This window comes from Nicotiana sylvestris, chromosome 4 (assembly GCF_000393655.2).
Source record: "Nicotiana sylvestris chromosome 4, ASM39365v2, whole genome shotgun sequence".
NCBI classification, from domain to species: Eukaryota; Viridiplantae; Streptophyta; class Magnoliopsida; order Solanales; family Solanaceae; genus Nicotiana; species Nicotiana sylvestris.
This window is the reverse complement of record NC_091060.1, coordinates 27,830,850-27,850,623: the sequence shown is the minus strand read 5'-3', so window position 1 is coordinate 27,850,623 and position 19,774 is coordinate 27,830,850. Positions and strand designations below refer to the sequence as shown.

General features: G+C 35.9%; 1 protein-coding gene across 1 annotated transcript; it reads right to left on the bottom strand.

Annotated features, from left to right (window-relative positions):
• Positions 1-16,926: 16,926 nt before the first annotated feature.
• On the bottom strand, positions 16,927-18,143 carry LOC104246093 (defensin J1-2-like). Its single transcript, XM_009801834.2, has 2 exons — positions 18,017-18,143; positions 16,927-17,332 (listed from the first exon to the last, which is right to left on the bottom strand). Exons 1-2 carry the CDS (start codon positions 18,078-18,080, stop codon positions 17,163-17,165), a joined length of 234 nt encoding a protein of 77 aa, XP_009800136.1. The 5' UTR covers positions 18,081-18,143; the 3' UTR covers positions 16,927-17,162.
• Positions 18,144-19,774: the final 1,631 nt, after the last annotated feature.

Genomic DNA, 19,774 nt, shown 5'->3' with positions numbered 1-19,774 from the left:
CTCATTTTGCCTTTCCCCGAAAGGAACCGCTGAGGATACCGATTTTCACCAAACTTGTGTTGGACTCCTCGAAACTGCTGGGGATAACACTGTTGGGGAATTATTTACTTACCTGTTGGGGGATAAAATGTTATCAGCTGGGGATAACGCTGTCGAGGATAACACTGCTGGGGGATTCTGATTCCTTCAGAACTAGTGCTTCACTCTTCAGAAGGCTGTCGGGAATGATACTGGCCTTTTGCTTTTCTGAGCACAAGTTTCATTCCTTTGTTCTGTCTGATAGGGAACAACTTCCTCCATTGAAACTTATTATGTTTGGGGCAACACTGGTTCAAAGATTACTTCCCTTGAGACTGGTGTTATCTTTATTCTTCTCCAAATGGGTACCTGACTTCTAGAAAATTTTCTAAATGGAAAGAAAATTTTCTGCCCCAGTTTGATAATATCCCTTGTGGCATGCATTTCTGGTATCAATGCCATTTCCTTTACCTGTTTCAAATCAAACAAAATTTGTTAGTTTAAAACGCGGTGGTTGGTTGTGATACTCCTACTGGGATGGTTTTCCCTTTCTCCTTCCTTGCTCTGCGTTCCACAACTTGTTGGGGATGATATTATTTGCTGGGGATAATCCCTTTCTGCTGGGGATATCCCTCTTCTTTTGTGGCATAGCTCGGAAACTGGCATTTCCCCGACCTTTAGTCTAGTATGAATTTCCCCAAATCATGCTCACTGCTCTCCTTTCTTTGTCCACGGGCCTCGGCCTTGAGGTTTAATAACCTTCGATTTCGGCTAGGATATCCCTCTTGACACTCGTCAATCCTTTTGTCAATTCCCTTTTGCTAGGGATATCTTTCTTGACACTGACCTCGCGCTTGTTCCTTGCTGATTACACCACTTGGATGTACTAGCCAGATCTCATCTTGCATAATTGTAAAGCTGATGGCATATTTTGAAGTCAATTCTCACTTGTTCTGACCAAACAGACTCTACTGGGGAATTTTTCTATGAAAGGAAAAGATAAAAGGGAACAGAATAAAAAAGACAAAGGAAAAAGATGACTCTTTAACAAAAGAAACTATAAATAAAAACCTATCAAACGCATATACCGACTCTAATGGTCATGACATGCACATGTGGCCTATCCTCCGCCGTCAATCGTCTTTCAAGACCTTCAATTGGCAATTCCCCCTCTGATTCTCAATCTCATTTGACTTGTAGTGCCCGAAGGGTTTTCACTATCAAGCCTCTCTCATTTTGGTTTTTCTCTCAGCTTTCATCGCCTTATTGTGTCCGTGAAGATTTTCACCGACAAGACTCTCTCATTTGTATCACTTTCCAGCTGGGGATTTGGAGTGTTACCGGTATGACTCTCTCTGCTGGAGATTAGAGTCCTTTCTGCTGTGGAACAGAATGTTATGTTCGCCGGTAAGACTCTCATTTGTCTGACTTGGCATCTTTTGAAGACTGATCAGAAGGTCTTTCTTTGGACCGTAATGTGGGTTTTTGGATAGGGCTAGAAAGAAAGGGTATTAAAGGCTCGACAAAAATCAAAATAAATTTGGGGTTCAAAATTACAACCTTCGGAACCATATTTGCTTACAACAAGCGCAACCCTTGCCCCAGTTTCTTGCTTGGGGATTATTTATTATTATTATTTTTTTTACTTTTTATTACACCATGCACACCATGCACACTATGCACACTATGCACCCTATGACCGAGCCGTGAAGCGCCTACGTATCCTCTTTGAGAAATCAGGTCAAACGTAGTTCCCAATTCCTCTGTTTTCTTCTGACTTTCTTTTGTGTTTTGTTTGTTTTCATTTTTCTTTTCTTTTTTCTTTCTTTTCTCTTTTTTTCGTTTTGTTGTTTTCTTTTTCTTCCTTTTTTTTGGTTACCTGCCATGCTTGCGTTTTCTAGTCGTTGCTACTGATTCCGAACGAGGGGTATGAAAGAAAAATAAATAAGGCTCGAAAGGGGTAACGAAGGATAAAGTGTTTAGATAGCAGAACAAAATGCCTTCGTCATTCCAGTCTTCAAACATGCCAAGTGCAAACAACACAATTGAACATAGATTTATAGTCTCTTCTGATGGTGCTGGACTTGACAATTATATTCAACATTTGCTTTTCATTTGTCATTTCTAAAGCACCGTTGGGCGACACTCTCACTCTCATTATCATGAACGACCCTCATGCCAATTTGGCGAATCTTGCTTTTAAACGGTTTTCTTTGTGTTTTACTTGCCCTAGTTCCATATGACTCGAGCTCCGAATAATCTCAACCGTCCTTATTTCCTTTAAATGGTCTGATCACCTTTCCGGGGTTTTATGATTAACTTTTAAGATTAGGCCCAAACTGTGTGCGCATGTCATGTCACTAGAATAGGCGCTGGACAATAATGATAAAAGGACTAAACAAAAAGATGAATGGAAATAATAAAAGACCGGATTTTGTATTAGACTACCGGTGAAATGGTTTGAATAACAAAAACAAACAAAACAGACCAGAATAAAATCCTAAAACACACTGGACAAAACATAAACAAATCGCTATGACAAAAATGGACAGATAGGAAGGTTTGACACAAGACAACATCCGTATTACAATCCTAAGAATAATCCGGACAATAGAAATGACAACAAAATAAGCCACCACAAGCTTCTCTCTTGCTAACCAAGGAACGGAGCGCCCTCCCACTTTATCAAAACTAACATCTTAGCCACTGAGCTTCGCATCAATACTGCCAAGACCATTACCAGCTTCAATATCATCAACCTTAGTCAACAAGTCCCCCATAGGATTTGAGTGCTTCTGCTATCAGGCCTGATCCCCGCAAAGTGTGCATCATGATGTGCGGGTAAAAGATTCTGCGCGATGTTCTGGGTGTCATTGTCCGGCTTACCACAAACCAACCACCTTAACTTTCCTTGCGATTCAAAACAAAACAGGTTAGAATGGACTCAGTCGGTCCCCATTATTAACAACATCTTTTTTCCTTTTTTTTTTCTTTTTTTTCTTTTTTTTTTTCATTTTTTTCATTTTTTTTCCATTCTTTTTTCATTTTTTTTTCATTTTTTTTTCATTTTTTTTTCTTTTTGTCGTGGTCGAATCTTATGGAGATTGTCTACGTATCATGACCCCACATGAATCAGACCTTGCGTAGTTCGGACAAAATGAAAGGTAACAGCAATGAAACATTTTTTTCTTTATCAATTTTCATAATAAAACAAACTGGGTTTCAAAGGTTTAAAGATGACCTACAAACTCGAAAATCAAACAACCCACATATTCTAATCAAAAGATTTACAAACTCAAAAACAAAAGGCCAGCTCCCTTTCTCCGTTTGACGAATGCAACCAAACGGTTATTTTTGCAAATGTGGCCCCTTCCAAATTTCACATGAATTTTGAGGCCGGGGAGGATTATTTTATGACACTTTACAAACCTGTCCGTTCTTTTACGAAAATAGCCTTTCAACAACTGAAAGATACTCTAAGGCTGTCTCGGCAAGAACGGTTTAATACATTGCCGAAGCTGGCTCGGCTTATTTTGACCAAAATCCAATCGGCATTCACTTGCATGCTGACTTTTTCTCAAAAATGAAATAAGAGACCTGGTTTTGCAAACACGGCCTTTCAGCGCCTCGGGGACGCAAATTTTAAGGCTGTGTGGGTCAATCGGTCAAAAATCTAAAAAATGACCCAAAGGTGGCTGTTTATGCAAAGTCAGCCTTCCGGCGTCCCATTCGGGAACATTCGTCTATGTGTTGACAAAAGCGGCATCACCCGACTCATTTATGACAAAAATTAAGATTTTGACACTTTTTTTTCAAATTAAAATAAAAATCCGATATTGCAAACACGGCCTTTCAGCGCCTCAGGGACGAAGCTTCGAAGGCTGTGTGGGTCAACTGGACCAAATCTAAAAAATGACACAAAGGTGGTTGTTTATGCAAAGTCAGCCTTCCGGCATCCCTTTCGGGAACATCCGACTATGTTTTGACAAAACAACGTCACCCGACTTCTTTTGACACATTTTTTTAGACTATTTTAGCAAAAGGAGAGGTTGGACCCGATGAGGGTTGCCTACGTATCTCACATCCGGTGAGAATCAAACCCGCGTAGTTCGGGATATTAACTGAACTATTTTAAAACATGATTTTTTTTTTCATTTTCAGTAGCAAATAACAAAACCACTTTCAAAGCACGACTCTTTTCATTTTCATTTTGGCATTTTCAGAAACAAATAAAAAACTATTTTAAAAGTAAGACTCTTTTTCATTGTCATTTTTCGGGGGAAGACAAACTATTTTTCTTTTCTATTTTTTTTTTGAAAAATAAGACAGAACAACGACTCTTTTTTTTCTATTTTTCCTTCGCTTTTAATAAAACTAACTAATAAGACATTTTTTTCATTTTCTCAAAATTTCGGCAAAGTTTTGACGGTATTCGGGCATTGGATTTTTTTCAAAAATAAACAATCAATTCCCTAACCGCTATTTCTTTTTTTCTTCAATTTCACAATATTCCTGATATTCAAAAGTCGGTCAGCACACAAGTCTGAATCAAATAAATGCGCAAGTAGCAGCAAGTAAGATGCATCAGGATGATCATTTTCATTTTTTGGTACACCTGTCCTAAACAGACCCAACCCCTGTGTTGAGCCTCCAAAGTCAAATGCACGTGATGAAAACAAACGTTCCTACTAGGGATCCGACATGAAGCTGAGTTATTCTAGGTTCATAACCTGGGTATTTGTTCTAGACTGTGTACCCGAGCGGACAACTCAAGTCGAAGGAGGGGGCTACGTACCGGGGACCCGCGGGATCGTCCGGCTTTGTAACTTGTCCGACCTCTTTCTTATTTCAGGTATTGACACTAACAGAATAGGGAGTCTCGACCAGCGAGCACATCCCCGGAGGTGAAGAGAGAAGGGTTCGGCACAGTTTATATATACAGTCAAATAATATCAAAGCGGTAAAAGCAGCATTTAACACATTAGGCTCAAACATGTAAAAATCAGATAAAGCTAAACATAACAATTTATTATAAGCTCGATTTCTAACCCTGAACCAGTGGTTCTGGGTTTGAGTCCCCAGCAGAGTCGCCAGAGTTGTCACACCTCCTTTTTCCGCCCCCGCGTGGGTATAAGGAGTTTTTTCCAATTAAAGGACAATCGAAACGGGATTTATTTATTTATTTCAGAGTCGCCACTTGGGAGATTTAGGGTGTCCCAAGTCACCAATTTAATCCCGAATCGAGGAAAAGAATGACTCCATATTACAGTCTGCGAACCAAAAATCCGGATAAGGAATTCTGTTAACCTAGGAGAAGGTGTTAGGCATTCCCGAATTCCATGGTTCTAGCACGGTCGCTCAACTGTCATATTCGGCTTGTTTATCTGATTTTTTTAAACAAATAAGAACTTATATGCAAATTTAGCATTAAACCGCTTTTATCATTATTCTTATTATTATTTTATACAAGAATTGCAACGTCGTGAAAATGCATCTCGAACCACGTCACAACCAGTGTACACGTGATTTGTTGACGCATTTTGACTTCGTCAAGATCGGGATTTGGGCTACATAAATGCACACCCATATTTAAGAAAATAACCTTATTAAATATGCGCCAAAAGACTACGCGTTATTATACTTTTAGGTAGGACCGTGAAATTTACTAAACGGCCCATCCCGGGATCTAAGTATTATTTTCTTTTTAAAAAATAAATAAATAAATAAGATTGGAGAACCCTGCAAATTTTTGTATTGTTTACATTTATTTATTTTTAGCGAAATCCTCCCTTATTTTATGAATATCTTTTAATGACTACATTTTATTATTACTAAGTTTGTCTATAAATATAAAATCAATCTCTACATACTTAAAAATAACATATTAAATACTAGTTTAAAACAAATATTAACGGAAAGTAATATTACTAAAATTATAATTATAAATACAACATGGAATTGTCAAATAATTTTTTTTTATTTAAAAAAACTAATTATCCCATAGTCGGATTAAAAATCATATTGTTAGATGACTTGAGCTATTGAAATTAATTATTTACAAATACTGAAAATTAGAAATAATCTTGATTACTAAACCGTATTTCTAAAAAAAAATTAAATAATTTTACCTTAACTAACCTTGTTTTAATTCAAATCATGTCCTAATACTTGATTCGCAAAATTAATTCATGTTTTAACTGAATTTAGCTACATGATTCCGATTAACTTAACGTTGGTGATACTAAAACCCTTATGAATAAGGAACTTAATCAATTTTGCCAAACTGATTTAATAAAGCCATTTTTACGTTATTTTCTTCTATTTTAATTATTTGACAGTTTAATCAGTAATGAACATGCTTAAATATATACTACCTAATAATTAGGTTAAAGCAAAACATTATTTAATACATCGCTACAATATGCCTAATTATGAAAAACGACGGCGATTTACAGAATAATAATACATGAAATAACCTAAATGCAATTAATAAAAAAAACTAAATTTAAAATTTAAAATTCCATTCTTCATTTCAGCTTACAAAAGGCCAAAATTACAGTTGTGTATCTGGTATTGTCAATATAAGAAGAAGAAAGTCAGCCACGTAGTACATAACACAACAACAACAATAATAACCAGCAATCCAGTCAACAGAAATCCCAGTGACATATTTGAAAATCGAAATAAAATCCAGAAACACCGACAACAAACAACGGACATAAACCAAGGGAATTTTCAGATTTGAAAGGCTAATTAATGTTTAACCCTTAATTTCTAAACCCGTATATCAGAATATTTATCAGGTGTGTACTACTCTCTCTTCTAATTTCCAGCTCCTTTTTTATTTGTATTTTTTCTTTTCTTTTTTTTGAAAGTTTTAATATTTTTCGGAATTTTTCTTTCTCTCTTAAATATTCAGCTCTTTTTTTTCTCTCTCTATCTGTCCGTCTTGTGTATTATCTTCTTCCAAAATCTGATCAAGTCCTTCCTTTTATTAACATCTTTCAGCATTAAAAAAAATTAAAACTCACTATCTTCCACTCATCCCCCTTTTAATCCCACTACCTAGTGTTTTGTCCCCCACTTTATTAAACAAATACCCCATTATATCTTGTCCCCCATGCTTATATTAAACAATTGCATTATTCCCCACCATTATATCTTGTCCCCCCATTATTGATTATTTTAAAAATTATCTTAATTTAATGGAAAGAACACTCAAAATAAATAATTATTCAAATGTTTAATTCCAAAAATACCCCTCCGACCTTACTGAAATTACCAATTTACCCCTGAACGTACTGCAAATTACCAAACTACCCCCATCAGCTATAACCAATTCACCTAATCAATTTCAACCAAAATACAGCAAATATGACCAATTTCTAAACAATTTTCAACAACAAATTCAAACTAAATGATGAACAACAAAGAAACAACTAAAATTATTTTGATTGAACAATATTTTTTAACAACAAACAAACCTACTTTCAGATTCAACAACAACAACAACAAACAAGTATATTCAGATTTCTAAATTCAATAATCATTTGAACTTAAAATTAAATCTAACAACATTACAACCAACAATTTCTATATTAAAACTAAACAAGATCATGAAGCAAACTGAAGAAATAATCATAAATGATAAACAACAAACAAGAAAATCAAACTTATACTAATTTCGGATTCAAGAACAATCAAACAAAGTATGAACATAAATGAAAAGTTTCAACAACAATAACAAGCAAGTTTTATTCAAATTCGAATTAAGCTTAAACAAAACAAATAAACATATTCAAATCACTAAACTTCAAATAATCAATTGATCTTTTTAATTAACTCCAATAAAATTATAACAAAGATACATGATTCAAAAAAAATTAAAAACCAAAACATAACTTCTCATTAAATCACTAAATTAAAGACGAACTTTAAACAAAATGAACACGAATTTAATCTACAACAAACAACGGATTCAAACGATTTAAACTAACATTCTTTTATATTAACATTAAATCCTTTTAAATTAATAAAACAAACTGAAAAATAATTAATTGAATCATCAACTTAGATCTAACAACAATATAATTAAACTAACCATTTTTATCTAACAATAAATAAGAAAAATAAAACAAACTTATACTAATTTCAAATCTGAAAATATCAAACAAATTACGGACGAAATAAAACTTAAACCAACTAACCATAAATGACCAACGACGAACATCGAACGAACTTTAAACGAAACCAACAAAACTTTGACATAAACGGACTTGAAGACGACGAAGCGACAAGCTGCGATGGCAGCCATGGCGAAAGAAACGAAGATGAAGGAGCAGCAGCACAAAACAGTAGCAGCAGCACGGAATGGAGAAGATGCAGCGAGCAGCAGCTGAAGAAGAAGACGATGAGCAGCAGTACGAAGCTGCCATGGGCAGCAGCTGAAGAAGAAGACGACACAGCCATGGGTGTCGAGCTCAAGCTCGAGCTTGACGAAGAAGATGAAGGCGGAAGCAGCGAGGTCTGTTTGGACGACACATGTAGCAGCATAAGCAGCAACACGAAGCAGTAGCAGCAACACGAATGGAGAAGACGACGCAACAACAGGAGGAGAAGCAGCTACGAGCAACAATGGTGGCGGAGAGGTTGCTCGACGAACTTGAAAACGCAGCCATGGCAGCGAGGGGATGTCGTGGGGGTGAGGGTGGCTGTGTTGTGTGTGTGTTAATGTGAGGGGGCAGGGGTGTGAGGGGGAAGGACTGCCATGGGAGGAGCTTGGGGTAGGAGGAGAAAGAGAGGAAGAAGAAGAGGGGGGGGGGGATGGTTAGTTTTTAGGTTTTAGGGTTTTTTTTGTTTTTGTTTTTATTTTTTTTTGTGAAATGTAAGATAATAGGGGTGTTGGGTTATGGACTGGGTCGACCTGGTTTAAAATGGACCGGGTCATGGGGAAGGTTGGGTATTTTTTGGGCCTGGGGTTGAAATTTGAAGAAGTGGCCCAATCCGATTTTTTTTTGTTGTATTTTTGCTCTCTTTTCTTTTACTTCCTAATTAATAAAAACTAAAATTCTAAATTAAATTATAAACTAAATTATCTTATATAAAAAAACTAATTAACTATAAAAATAATTATCGCACATTTAAATAGCAATTAACGACAAAATCACACAATTTAGACGTTTGAATGCTAAAAATGCAACGTACATTTATTTTTATGATTTTCTCATTTTTGTAAACAAACTTAAATAAATACTAAAACAGAAATGCGACATATTTTAATATTTTTATTAATTTAAACAAATAAACATGCACAGACAAATACAAATAATTATCCAAAATGTCACAAAATTCTCAAAATTGCACGCAAAGAAAAATTATTTTATTTTGGATTTTTTGGGAGTGATTCTCATATAGAGCAAAAATCACGTGCTTACATCCAGAAGAAGCAAATCTACACGAGTCTCAAGACCCCCAATCACAACTACACATGAATGATAAACTCGATCTACCACAATAGAATCACCCACCGGTGTAGACACATAAACATGAGTGCTCAAAGAATCACTAGGCATGACCAGATACGGTGCAAAATAAGATGACATATAGGAGTACGTAGAGCCTGGATCAAATAAAACTGAAGCATCTCTACTACAAACCAGAACAATACATGTGATAACTGCATCAGAAGTCTCAGCCTCGGGCCTGGCTGGAAGAGCATAACATCGGGGCTGGGCCCTACCACCCAGAACTACATTTCTAGGACGACCTACTACTGGCTGGCCTCCACCTCTAGTGGCCTGAGCTCCACCTCTAATACCTCTACCTCCACCTCTAGCACCTCTACCCCCACCTCTAGCTGGCTGGGCGGGTTGTGGAACACTCGGTGCCTGAACCATGGCACGGGAACCCTGCTGCTGAGAACTACTCGGTGCTCGAGGGCAATATCTAGCAATGTGACTCGTGTCGCCACAAGTAAAACAAGCCCTCGGCTGCTGGGGTTGACGACCCTGGAAACTCTGAAGTGGCGGTGCACTGATAGGAGCTGGTGGTGCACTGTAGGTCTGCTGATTAGAATACTGCATATGAGAACCACGGCCGCCTGAAGCACCGTGAGAAACCTGAAGTGCTGACTAAAAATGCCTAGAAGGATGGCCTCTACCATACGAATCCCTGCCTCCAAACGATCTACCACTAAATCTTCTTGAATGACGAGGCCTCTTGTCAGACCCCTGACCGCCTCCTTACGATAGAACCATCTCAACTCTCCTGGCCACATTGGCCGCCTCCTGAAAAGAAATCTCACTCCCCGTCTCCTTGGCCATTTGAAGTCAAACAGGATGGATAAGTCCCTCAATGAACCTCCTCACCCTATTTCTCTCGGTGGGAAGTATGATAAGAGCATGATGGGCCAAGTCGATGAATCTGGTCTCATACTGAGTAACAGTCATAGAACCCTGCTGGAGAAGCTCAAACTGCCTCCGATAGATCTCTCTCTGAGTGATGGGGAGAAACTTCTCCAGAAATAGCTGAGTAAACTGCTCCGAAGTCAAAGCTGGTGATCCGGCTGGTCTAGACAAGCAATAATCTCTCCACCAAGTCTTGGCGGATCCAGACAAGCGAAAAGTAGCAAAATCGAACCCATTGGTCTCCACTATCCCCATGTTCCTGAGAACCTCATGACAACTGTCTAGATAATCTTGGGGATCCTCAGAAGATGCACCGCTGAAAGTGGTAGCGAAGAGCTTGGTGAAACCTATCCAACCTCCATAAAGCCTTCGAAAATGTAGCTGATCTAACACCGGTCTGTGCTGCTGTTCGGCTGAGAAGCGGTACGTGACCTCGCCACTAGTGAAAGGACAAGAGTAGAGGTTTCAATTTAGCATTGAGAGAACAAAATCGCACGACAGGAAAGAATAGATGTGAAGTTTTTCCTAACTCTGTAGCCTCTGGGGGATAAATACAAACGTCTCCGTACCGATCCCCTAGACTCTACTAAGCTTGTCTGTGAACTGTGAGACCCATGTAACCTAGAGCTCTGATACCAACTTGTCACGACCCAGATTTTTCACCCTCGAAAGCCGTGATGGCGCCTACTGGTGAAAGCTAGGCACGCCAAATTATTCTAATTATTTAACCTTTTTGTAGTTTTAAACCATTATCAATGATGAGTAGATATCATGCCAATAGCGGAAATAATTAAGCGGGAGACAAAATCTGATAATTACTCTTAATACAAACTACGGAAGTCTAAATATAACTCTACCCAGAATTTGGTGTCACAGTTTTACAGACGGTCTAAGAATACTACATACAAAGTCTGAAGAAAAGAAAAGATCACTGTCTCTGAAATAAGTAAAAGAAACAGGATAAAGGAAAGATAGGAGGTGACGCCGAGGCCCGCGGATGCCTGCAGGACTACCTCGGGTCGCTTGTTGGACTGAAGGCAGCAACCTCACTACGGTCCGAAGGCTACAACACTGGGAACTGCACAAAAGAGTGCAGAGTGTAGTATCAACACAACCGACCCCATGTGCTGGTAAGTGCCTAGCCTAACCTCGGCGAAGTAGTGACGAGGCTAGGACCAGACTACCAAATAAACATGTGCAGTTAAATTATATACATCGGAAATAAAAGCAGATAATCATAATTGAAATTGGGGGGGGGGGAATATGCTGCGGAGAGTAACAGATAACAACAAAATATCAAGAGGAACATAAATAAACCAAAATCTAATTACTAACAAGGATAGGGAAAACAAATGCAGAGTTCACTTTCATTTCACATCTCGTTGCAGGCATGCAACCCGATCCCATTTCATGTATCTCATTGCAGGTGTGCAACCCGATCCCATTTCATATATCTCGTTGCAGGCGTGCAACCCGATCCCATTTCACATATCTCGTTGCAGGCGTGCAGCCCGCTCCCATTTCACATATCTCGTTGCAGGCGAGCAGCCCGCTCCCATTTCATATATCTCGTTGCAGGCGTGCAACCTGCTCCCATTTCATATATCTTGTTGCAGGCGTGCAACCCGCTCCCATTTCATATATTTCCGTGGCGGCGTGCTACCCGATCCCACTTACAAATCAACAACAATCATAAAAGAATCCCGACAAGGGAATAATTATATTTCAATAATATCCCGGCAAGGGAACAATAATATCAAGACAACATCCCGGCAAGGGAACAATAATGATAATAACATCTCGGCAAGGGAACAATAATGATAATAACATCCCGGCAAGGGAACAATAATGATAATAACATATGAAGCGCGATAACTACAACGGAGTCATAACAATTACAATACAAGACTCACAGGCATGCTTGACACCATTGTATAGATACTCGTCACCATGCCTATACGTCGTACTCCACAATTAACACGTAACAAATAAGACACAACTCCTAATCCCTCAAGCTAAAGTTAGACCAAACACTTACCTCGATGCCACGAACACAGTTCAAGTCTCTACTATCACTTTACCTCTTGATTCCACCACCAATTCGCTCGTATCTAGCCACAAGTTACTTAATTACATCAATAAACGCTAAATGAATCAATTTTAATGCATGAAAATGAGTTTTTCAAAGTTTTACCCAAAAGTCAAAAATTGCCCCCGGGCCCACATGGTCAAAATCCGAGGTTCGAACCGAAACCCGATTACCCATTCCCCCACGAACACAAATATATAATTTGTTTTGAAATCGGACCTCAAATCGAGGTCCAAATCCCCAATTTTTGAAAAACCTAGGTTCTACCCAAAACACCCAATTTCCCCCATGAAAACCATTGATTTTGAGTTGAAATCATGTGAAAAGATGTTAATGATTGAAGAAAACGAGTTAAAATTGACTTACAATCGATTTGGAAGAAGAGTTGTCTTTGAAAAATCGCCCAAGAGTGTTTTGGTTTTGAAAGAGTTTGAAAAATGAAAGATTTTCGGCTAAGTTATAAAATTGCAGGTTGCAGATGTCGCAATTGCGAAATCAGACTTCTGCTAAGTTCGCATTTGCGAAGTAGGAATTGCGAACAATGTGTCATTTGCGACGTCTGGCTAAAACTGGGGGATCGCATTTGCGATCAATCCCTCGCAAAAATGTATGAAAGATGGAAGTAACTTACCTTACTTGTTGGATAACTCAGCCCTTCCCTTGGTTCTTCAAACTCTAGGTTTTACCTTCAAATAGAACTTGAAAGAGAGGGAAAATCGATTAGGGTTTGTGTGGGATTTTTGGGGAGGAGTTGCAGGGGTTAACTTTGGTTTTGAGGGTCTGAAATATGGATGAAATAACTGAGTTCATAACCCCTTAAAAGTCCTCTCTTGGCCGACTTAGGTCTTTTAATTTTGTCCTATCATTTTGGCAAGTAGGTGATGCACCTACTTGTCATCTACCAATCTGCGCAGGCTTGCGAAAATATGAATATCTCTATACTCCAAGATCGTCTTGACAAATGGTTTAATGTGTTGGAAACTAGACTCGTAGATCTTTAATTTTGTGGGTAGATCACCCCGTAATTCCTTGTAAATTAGGAGAAAATCTTAGAAACATTTAACCTAATGTTTAAGTAAAATTATGAACCTAAGTTGCGACAACGTTTGTCGACTTTTGTTTCATAACTCGTTTGACTTCAAGACTTATGATACGGATATTATATGATTCAAACACTTTAATACATGACCTTGAGTGTATTAAGAACCTCTAGGTTTACCTGAAAATACGAGTTACAACATCCTTGATTCGTTTAACTTCTAATACTTGTTAATTTGCGATGTAAGCTAGCTTGGGCTATTGTTCGCATTTACGACAAAGCCTTCACATTTGCGAGCCACGCTTCGCAAATGCGAAGCCTGCAGGCCTGCAATGCAACAACTGAAGTCTGCAATTTCTCAAGTCCAAATTCCACCCCGTGGCCTATCCAAAACTCACCCGAGCCCTCGGGGCTTTAAACCAAACATGCACACCAACCTAAAAACATCATACGGACTCTTCGTGCATTCAAATCACCAAAATAACATCAACAACTTATGAATTTAGCATCAAAATCATGGAATTTCTTAAGAACTTCAAATTTGCCAAATTTCTCAAATAGGGTCCGATTCACATCATTTCAAATCCGTTTCTTACCAATTTTCACAGGCTCGACTCAAATCATATATAAGACCTGTACCGGGCCCTGGAACCAAAATACGGGCCCGATACCAATGGTTTCAAACACATTTCACTTTCAAAACTCATAATTAATTCAGCAAAATAATTTCTTTCAAAAATTTATTTCTCGGGCGTAGGACCTCGGAATTCGATTCCGGACATACACCCAAGTCCCATATTTTCCTACGGACCCTCTAGGACTTTCAAATCAAGGGTCCGGGTCCGTTTATCCAAAATATTGATCGAAGTCAAATTAATTCATTTTAAAGTCAAAATTCATCATTTTTCACAGATTTTCACATATTAGCTTTTCGGCTACGCGCCCGGACTGTACCACAAATCGAGGTGATATTGAAAGAGGTTTTTAATTCCTCAAAACGCAGAATTCATTTCTAAAATAAGTGATGACCTTTTGGGTCATCATAGAAGTATACTATTATAGTATATTATATTGTGAAAGTATACTATTATAGTATAATGTATACTATTACTATATACTGTTACAGTATATTGCATATTATTATAGTATATCGTTACGTTATATTATATACTATAACAGTATACTGTTGCAGAATTACTATATACTCCTACAATATATTGTATACCGTAGTGGTATACTGTTAGGTAATTGTGTTCTTCTTCGATTATTATGGTATACAGTTGAAGTATATTGTATACTATAGCATACTATTGCAATATATCTATATACTCCTATAGAATATTGTATACCATATCGATATATTGTTGGGTAACTGTGTTCTTCTTTGATTTTCAGCTGAAAAATTCGATATCATTAAGCTCCAACTACGATCAAATTTTAGTATGAATTTTCAGAAGGTGCTATAAGCAATACTTAATAACACCCACTTTAAATCAAACAAGAAATCATCAAAATAAAAATTTTAAATGCAAGGGCTTCTAGCCCAACAATGGTGGATATTCAACTACATATAAAAATTCAACTCCAGAAAGCTTACTCGAATGTACTATAAGCAATATTTTATTGCACCCACATCAAATCAAAAAATAAATCTTCAAAACAAAATTTCAAATTAAGGAACTTCAAGCTCAACAATGTTGGGTCTTCATACACACATAAAAGTCAGATCTCGTAAACTTAGTATATTTAGTAATCGTATGTGCTACTTAAATAAAGAAAGATCAAATTATTTAGTTATCAGATTGTAATAGCTACCAAGTAACTTTGCAAAAATGTAGCTGAATGTTTTAACATTCTGTACTTCAAATGTGAAGATAAATAGCTAATAAGTGGGCCGGATAAATAGTCTGAACCGCATATATAAGAAAAGTAAATAGTTTAGGCTTAAGTATTATAAGTTAAATAGTTTGGGCTTAATGAATATAAAGTGAGATTTTCCCTTTCTTGCTTGGATAGGCGGGAAAGGAAAGTACAACTATTTTTTATATTTTGTTGTAGTAGGGGAGGAACCAACTTTCATTTTTTTTTCCTTTTCATTTCTACACAAGACAAGCCAAATAGGAGAATAAGTAAAACTTAATACAGTTTAAAACTTTTAACAAGGAGTACCATGTATTTAAGTAGTAAGTTCGTACGCATTATGTTGAAATTTTCTTTCTTACAAATTGATCCATTTGACATTTTGAGCTTTTGGTCATGAAATTTTTTTCACTTTTTTTTCGAAATCAATGTTTGGCCAGAAAATTTTAATTTTTCACTTGAAGATGAATTTTGAAATTTTTCAAAAATTTGAAAAATTTTAAAAAGTTGTTTCTCAAAATTTTCATTGAGATCATTCACAAAAATTCAAAAACAACCCCTTATATTTATGTCCAAACACAACTCTAATTTTCAAATGTTATTGTCACTTGAATTTTTTTTTTTTTTTTTTTCGGAATTTTACAAGTCTTATTTATCTGGAAGTAGGTTCATTAGAATCTAGTTTTAACATCCCTTTTTCGTTAGTCTTGGAGTTATTATAATGTGAGGGACTCAAAATAGAAAAGAAAGTCGAAGCAAGACCAGGAAATTAAAACCTATTCTTGGCTTTGTAAATTGTAATATATGCTGCATGGTGAACTTATGTTAGTTGTTACCATTAAAAGTCCATATTTTTCACTTCCAATTTCATAGTAGTAGTCATGATCAGTTAATAATGGCAATAAAATAACACGTGCCTCAATTGTGTGAAAACTTGTTTTTGCATACTAAATTAAATATGATGGAAAATTTAAAACCTCACACCACTCATTTTTTTTTATCAAAACAATACTGATTATATTAATCTTCAGTTTATATATATTTAGTACTTTTACACTTAATTAATTATATAACCAGAGGCGGAGCGAGGATTTGAAGCTTATGAGTTCAGGTTTCTAATCATTTTAAGTTACTAGGTTCTAAATTAATAATTTGTACATATCCAATAAATTTTTAAGACAAATACATGAATTGGACCAAAGCGACCGGGTTCAGCTGAACCCGTACTCGATTGGCTAGCTCCACCCCTAATTATCTTGAGTTAGCTGCAAACACGAACTGTGAGCATAATAAGATAGGTAAACTTTTGAATTGATTTGATATATTACATTTTCAAACCTCCATAGATTATGAGCAGATTTTGTGAATTATAGCACGAACCACCAAATACGCAAGTATTGTGGTGGATGGATAAGATTCTTATATTCTTAATTAGATTTTATGATTATCGAGTTCTCCAGTTGTTAAACCAAACAGGAGATCTTAAACAAGTTACTTTACGATATGGACAAACATTTCCAACAAAAAATGGCTTATAATAATTCACACAAAAAAACCCATCAAATTTCAAAATCCGAAAGATCAGTTCCTGAGTACACTTGATATTTTTTCTTATTTTATGACAACGAAAAGAAAGGACACATCATTCCTCAGAAACACTCTACAAAAAACAATAAACGACAACCTGAAGTACTAAGCTCCGATGTTATACGCAAGATCGATCCGAAAAAAGATCGGATCACATTGGATCTTAACAGTGTTTGGTGCAGAAGCAACGGCGGCGGATGCCCCGGCAATGGCCGGCATGAAAGCCCTCTGTCTGACAAACAGCAGCACAGTTGCTCTTCCTTACACATGGACCCTTGAATCTGTGGCTTTGGGACTCACAAGTCCTTGCGTCAGCCACCATTGTTCCCATCTCTGTACAAATCATCCAAGAAATATCAGTAGCTATGATACATGCAACTGAATTTTTATACTGTATATCACGTTATCTAAAAAAATATCGTTACATAATTATTCATAATATATAAGTGAAATTAATTAGTTGAAAATGAGAAAGACGATCTATTACCACATGTTAAAATACTACTGTGATAATATAAAAATAATTTACACTATGAGTGTAGTGTATATACGTAAATCTTAAAAGAGTTTTACCACTTGTGCGTTTGAAACTTGGCATATTTTTGTACAATTGATAGAAAGCATGACAAAAGAACAGGCCATTTTCTTTATTCTTGATTTTATAAAGTACTTACAAAAATTATACACTCTATGACACCTTTTTTTTTGTTCTGTTTCAAGAAAAAATGACACATTTATGAATTTTTTTAGTTTGGTTCAAATAGATTCTTTTTTTATCCTAACAACACATCTTCTTAAACCACAAGTTATAAGAATATTTTTATATGTGTTAATTAAAAGTCTTTAGCTCTTTGTTAAATTCCGTATTTTATCAAAATACCATCATATGAAATATAGTACCTATTTTTAGTAAATCTAGCTAGCTATCTAAACATCACTACGACAAACATTTCTGAGCCAATATATATATAACCTAATTCTAAAATAAAAAACCAAACAAGAAGTAAAAGAAAATACCAGTGGCAAAAACCAGCATCAGCACAAGGAAAACAGTTGCAAACAATTTCTTAAAGCCAGCCATCTCTTTGTATTATGGGTCACTGTGTACTTAGAGAGAGGGAGATGATCAAGATCACTGGAAATTAAGAGTGAAGAGACCACTAATAAACTAGGTCTATATATAGTATTGTTATTGAACCGCGGGGGGGGGGGGGGGTTACTTTGAATGATCTAGAATAAAGGAAGAAAACACATACACCTGTGATTTATGAATGTCATGACAACTTTATAGCTTTATAAAATATTTGGGGATTGAATAATTGCATTTTATATAGCATAATTCTTCCTTTATCACCAAAAGGAAAACCAGGAACGTGAGAATATTCACTTTAGAAGGCCAATCTTTCTTTTTCCCCCTTTTCTGAATGCTTGTAAAGTTATGGGATCGGATCTGCATGTTTGATATGATGTAATTGTCGGAGGCGGATCAAATTTTTTTATTTTATGGGTTTAACTTTTAAAGTTTTTAGCATTAAATTCATTATATTTTTAAAGTTATGGGTTCATATTCTATTCTTTTTGTAATTTTAATGAATTTTTACACATAAATTTCTGTTCTGCGTCAAAAGTTATGAATTTAATTAAACCTGATAATACTACATTACCTCCAACAACCGTGCTTATGATTATAGCTTTACAAAGTGTGAAATAGGCGTTCCTCTTTGGTACTCGTAAAAGCTTCTCCCTATCGATCGTGACTCATGAGATTAATTTGGCTAGGGCCGCATGGACGGAGCTAGAGATCCGAACCCTTTTTTTGGGGAAAATACATTGCATTTATGAGGTCAAAAATGTACTATTTTTTTTTTATGTATATAGTATAGGTTGAATCTCTTTGGTTTTTGTGTGCATTCACTTCTTTATATTTTGAATGGCAAAATACCTTAAACCGCCCCTAAACTTGACTCAAATTATTATTATCCTTTCCAAACTATGTTCGGTCTTAATTACTCCCCTCAACTTGGCCTTTTTAGGGTCATTAACCCCCTAAAAGCTAGTGTGACAAAAATTATGGGTGCACTCGCCTGCCATGTGGATTTTCTGTCTATGTGACATTTTTTTGAAAAATAAAATATTTTTTTTTTACTTTTTTAAGAATATTATTTTTTTACATAATTTTTTTCGAATAAAATTTATAATAAAACATGGATATAACTACACTATTTAGGCTAAATATTTTTATTTGGCCAAAAATAATAAAATTTTAGTTAATCTTTTTTTTTTTGAATTTGACCTGATATAAAAATTTATATAATTGAAGTAAATAGTCAAGGCATCTAAACAGTTATAAAAAATACATAGTTGAAATAAATAGTCATTGCATCAAAAGAATAAATAAAAAGAGTGTATAATTGCACTTTTAATTGCTTGCAATTGTACACTCTTTTTATTTCTTCTTTTGATGCAATGACTATTTATTTCAACTTTGTATTTTTACCTTTTCAGGTAAAATCTGTAAAAATAAAAAATAAAAAAATTAGAGCACCGTAATTTAGAGCTATATAAAAAATTATAGCCAAAATAATTAATTTCAAATTATTTATTTTTTATAACTTTTTAGATGCCTTGACTATTTATTTCAATTGTATAAATCTTTATTTTCAAGTCAAATTCAAAAAACGATTAACTAAAACTTTATTATTTTTGGCCAAATAAAAATATATATCCTAAATAATATTGTTCTATCCAAGTCTTATTATAAATTGTATTCGAAAA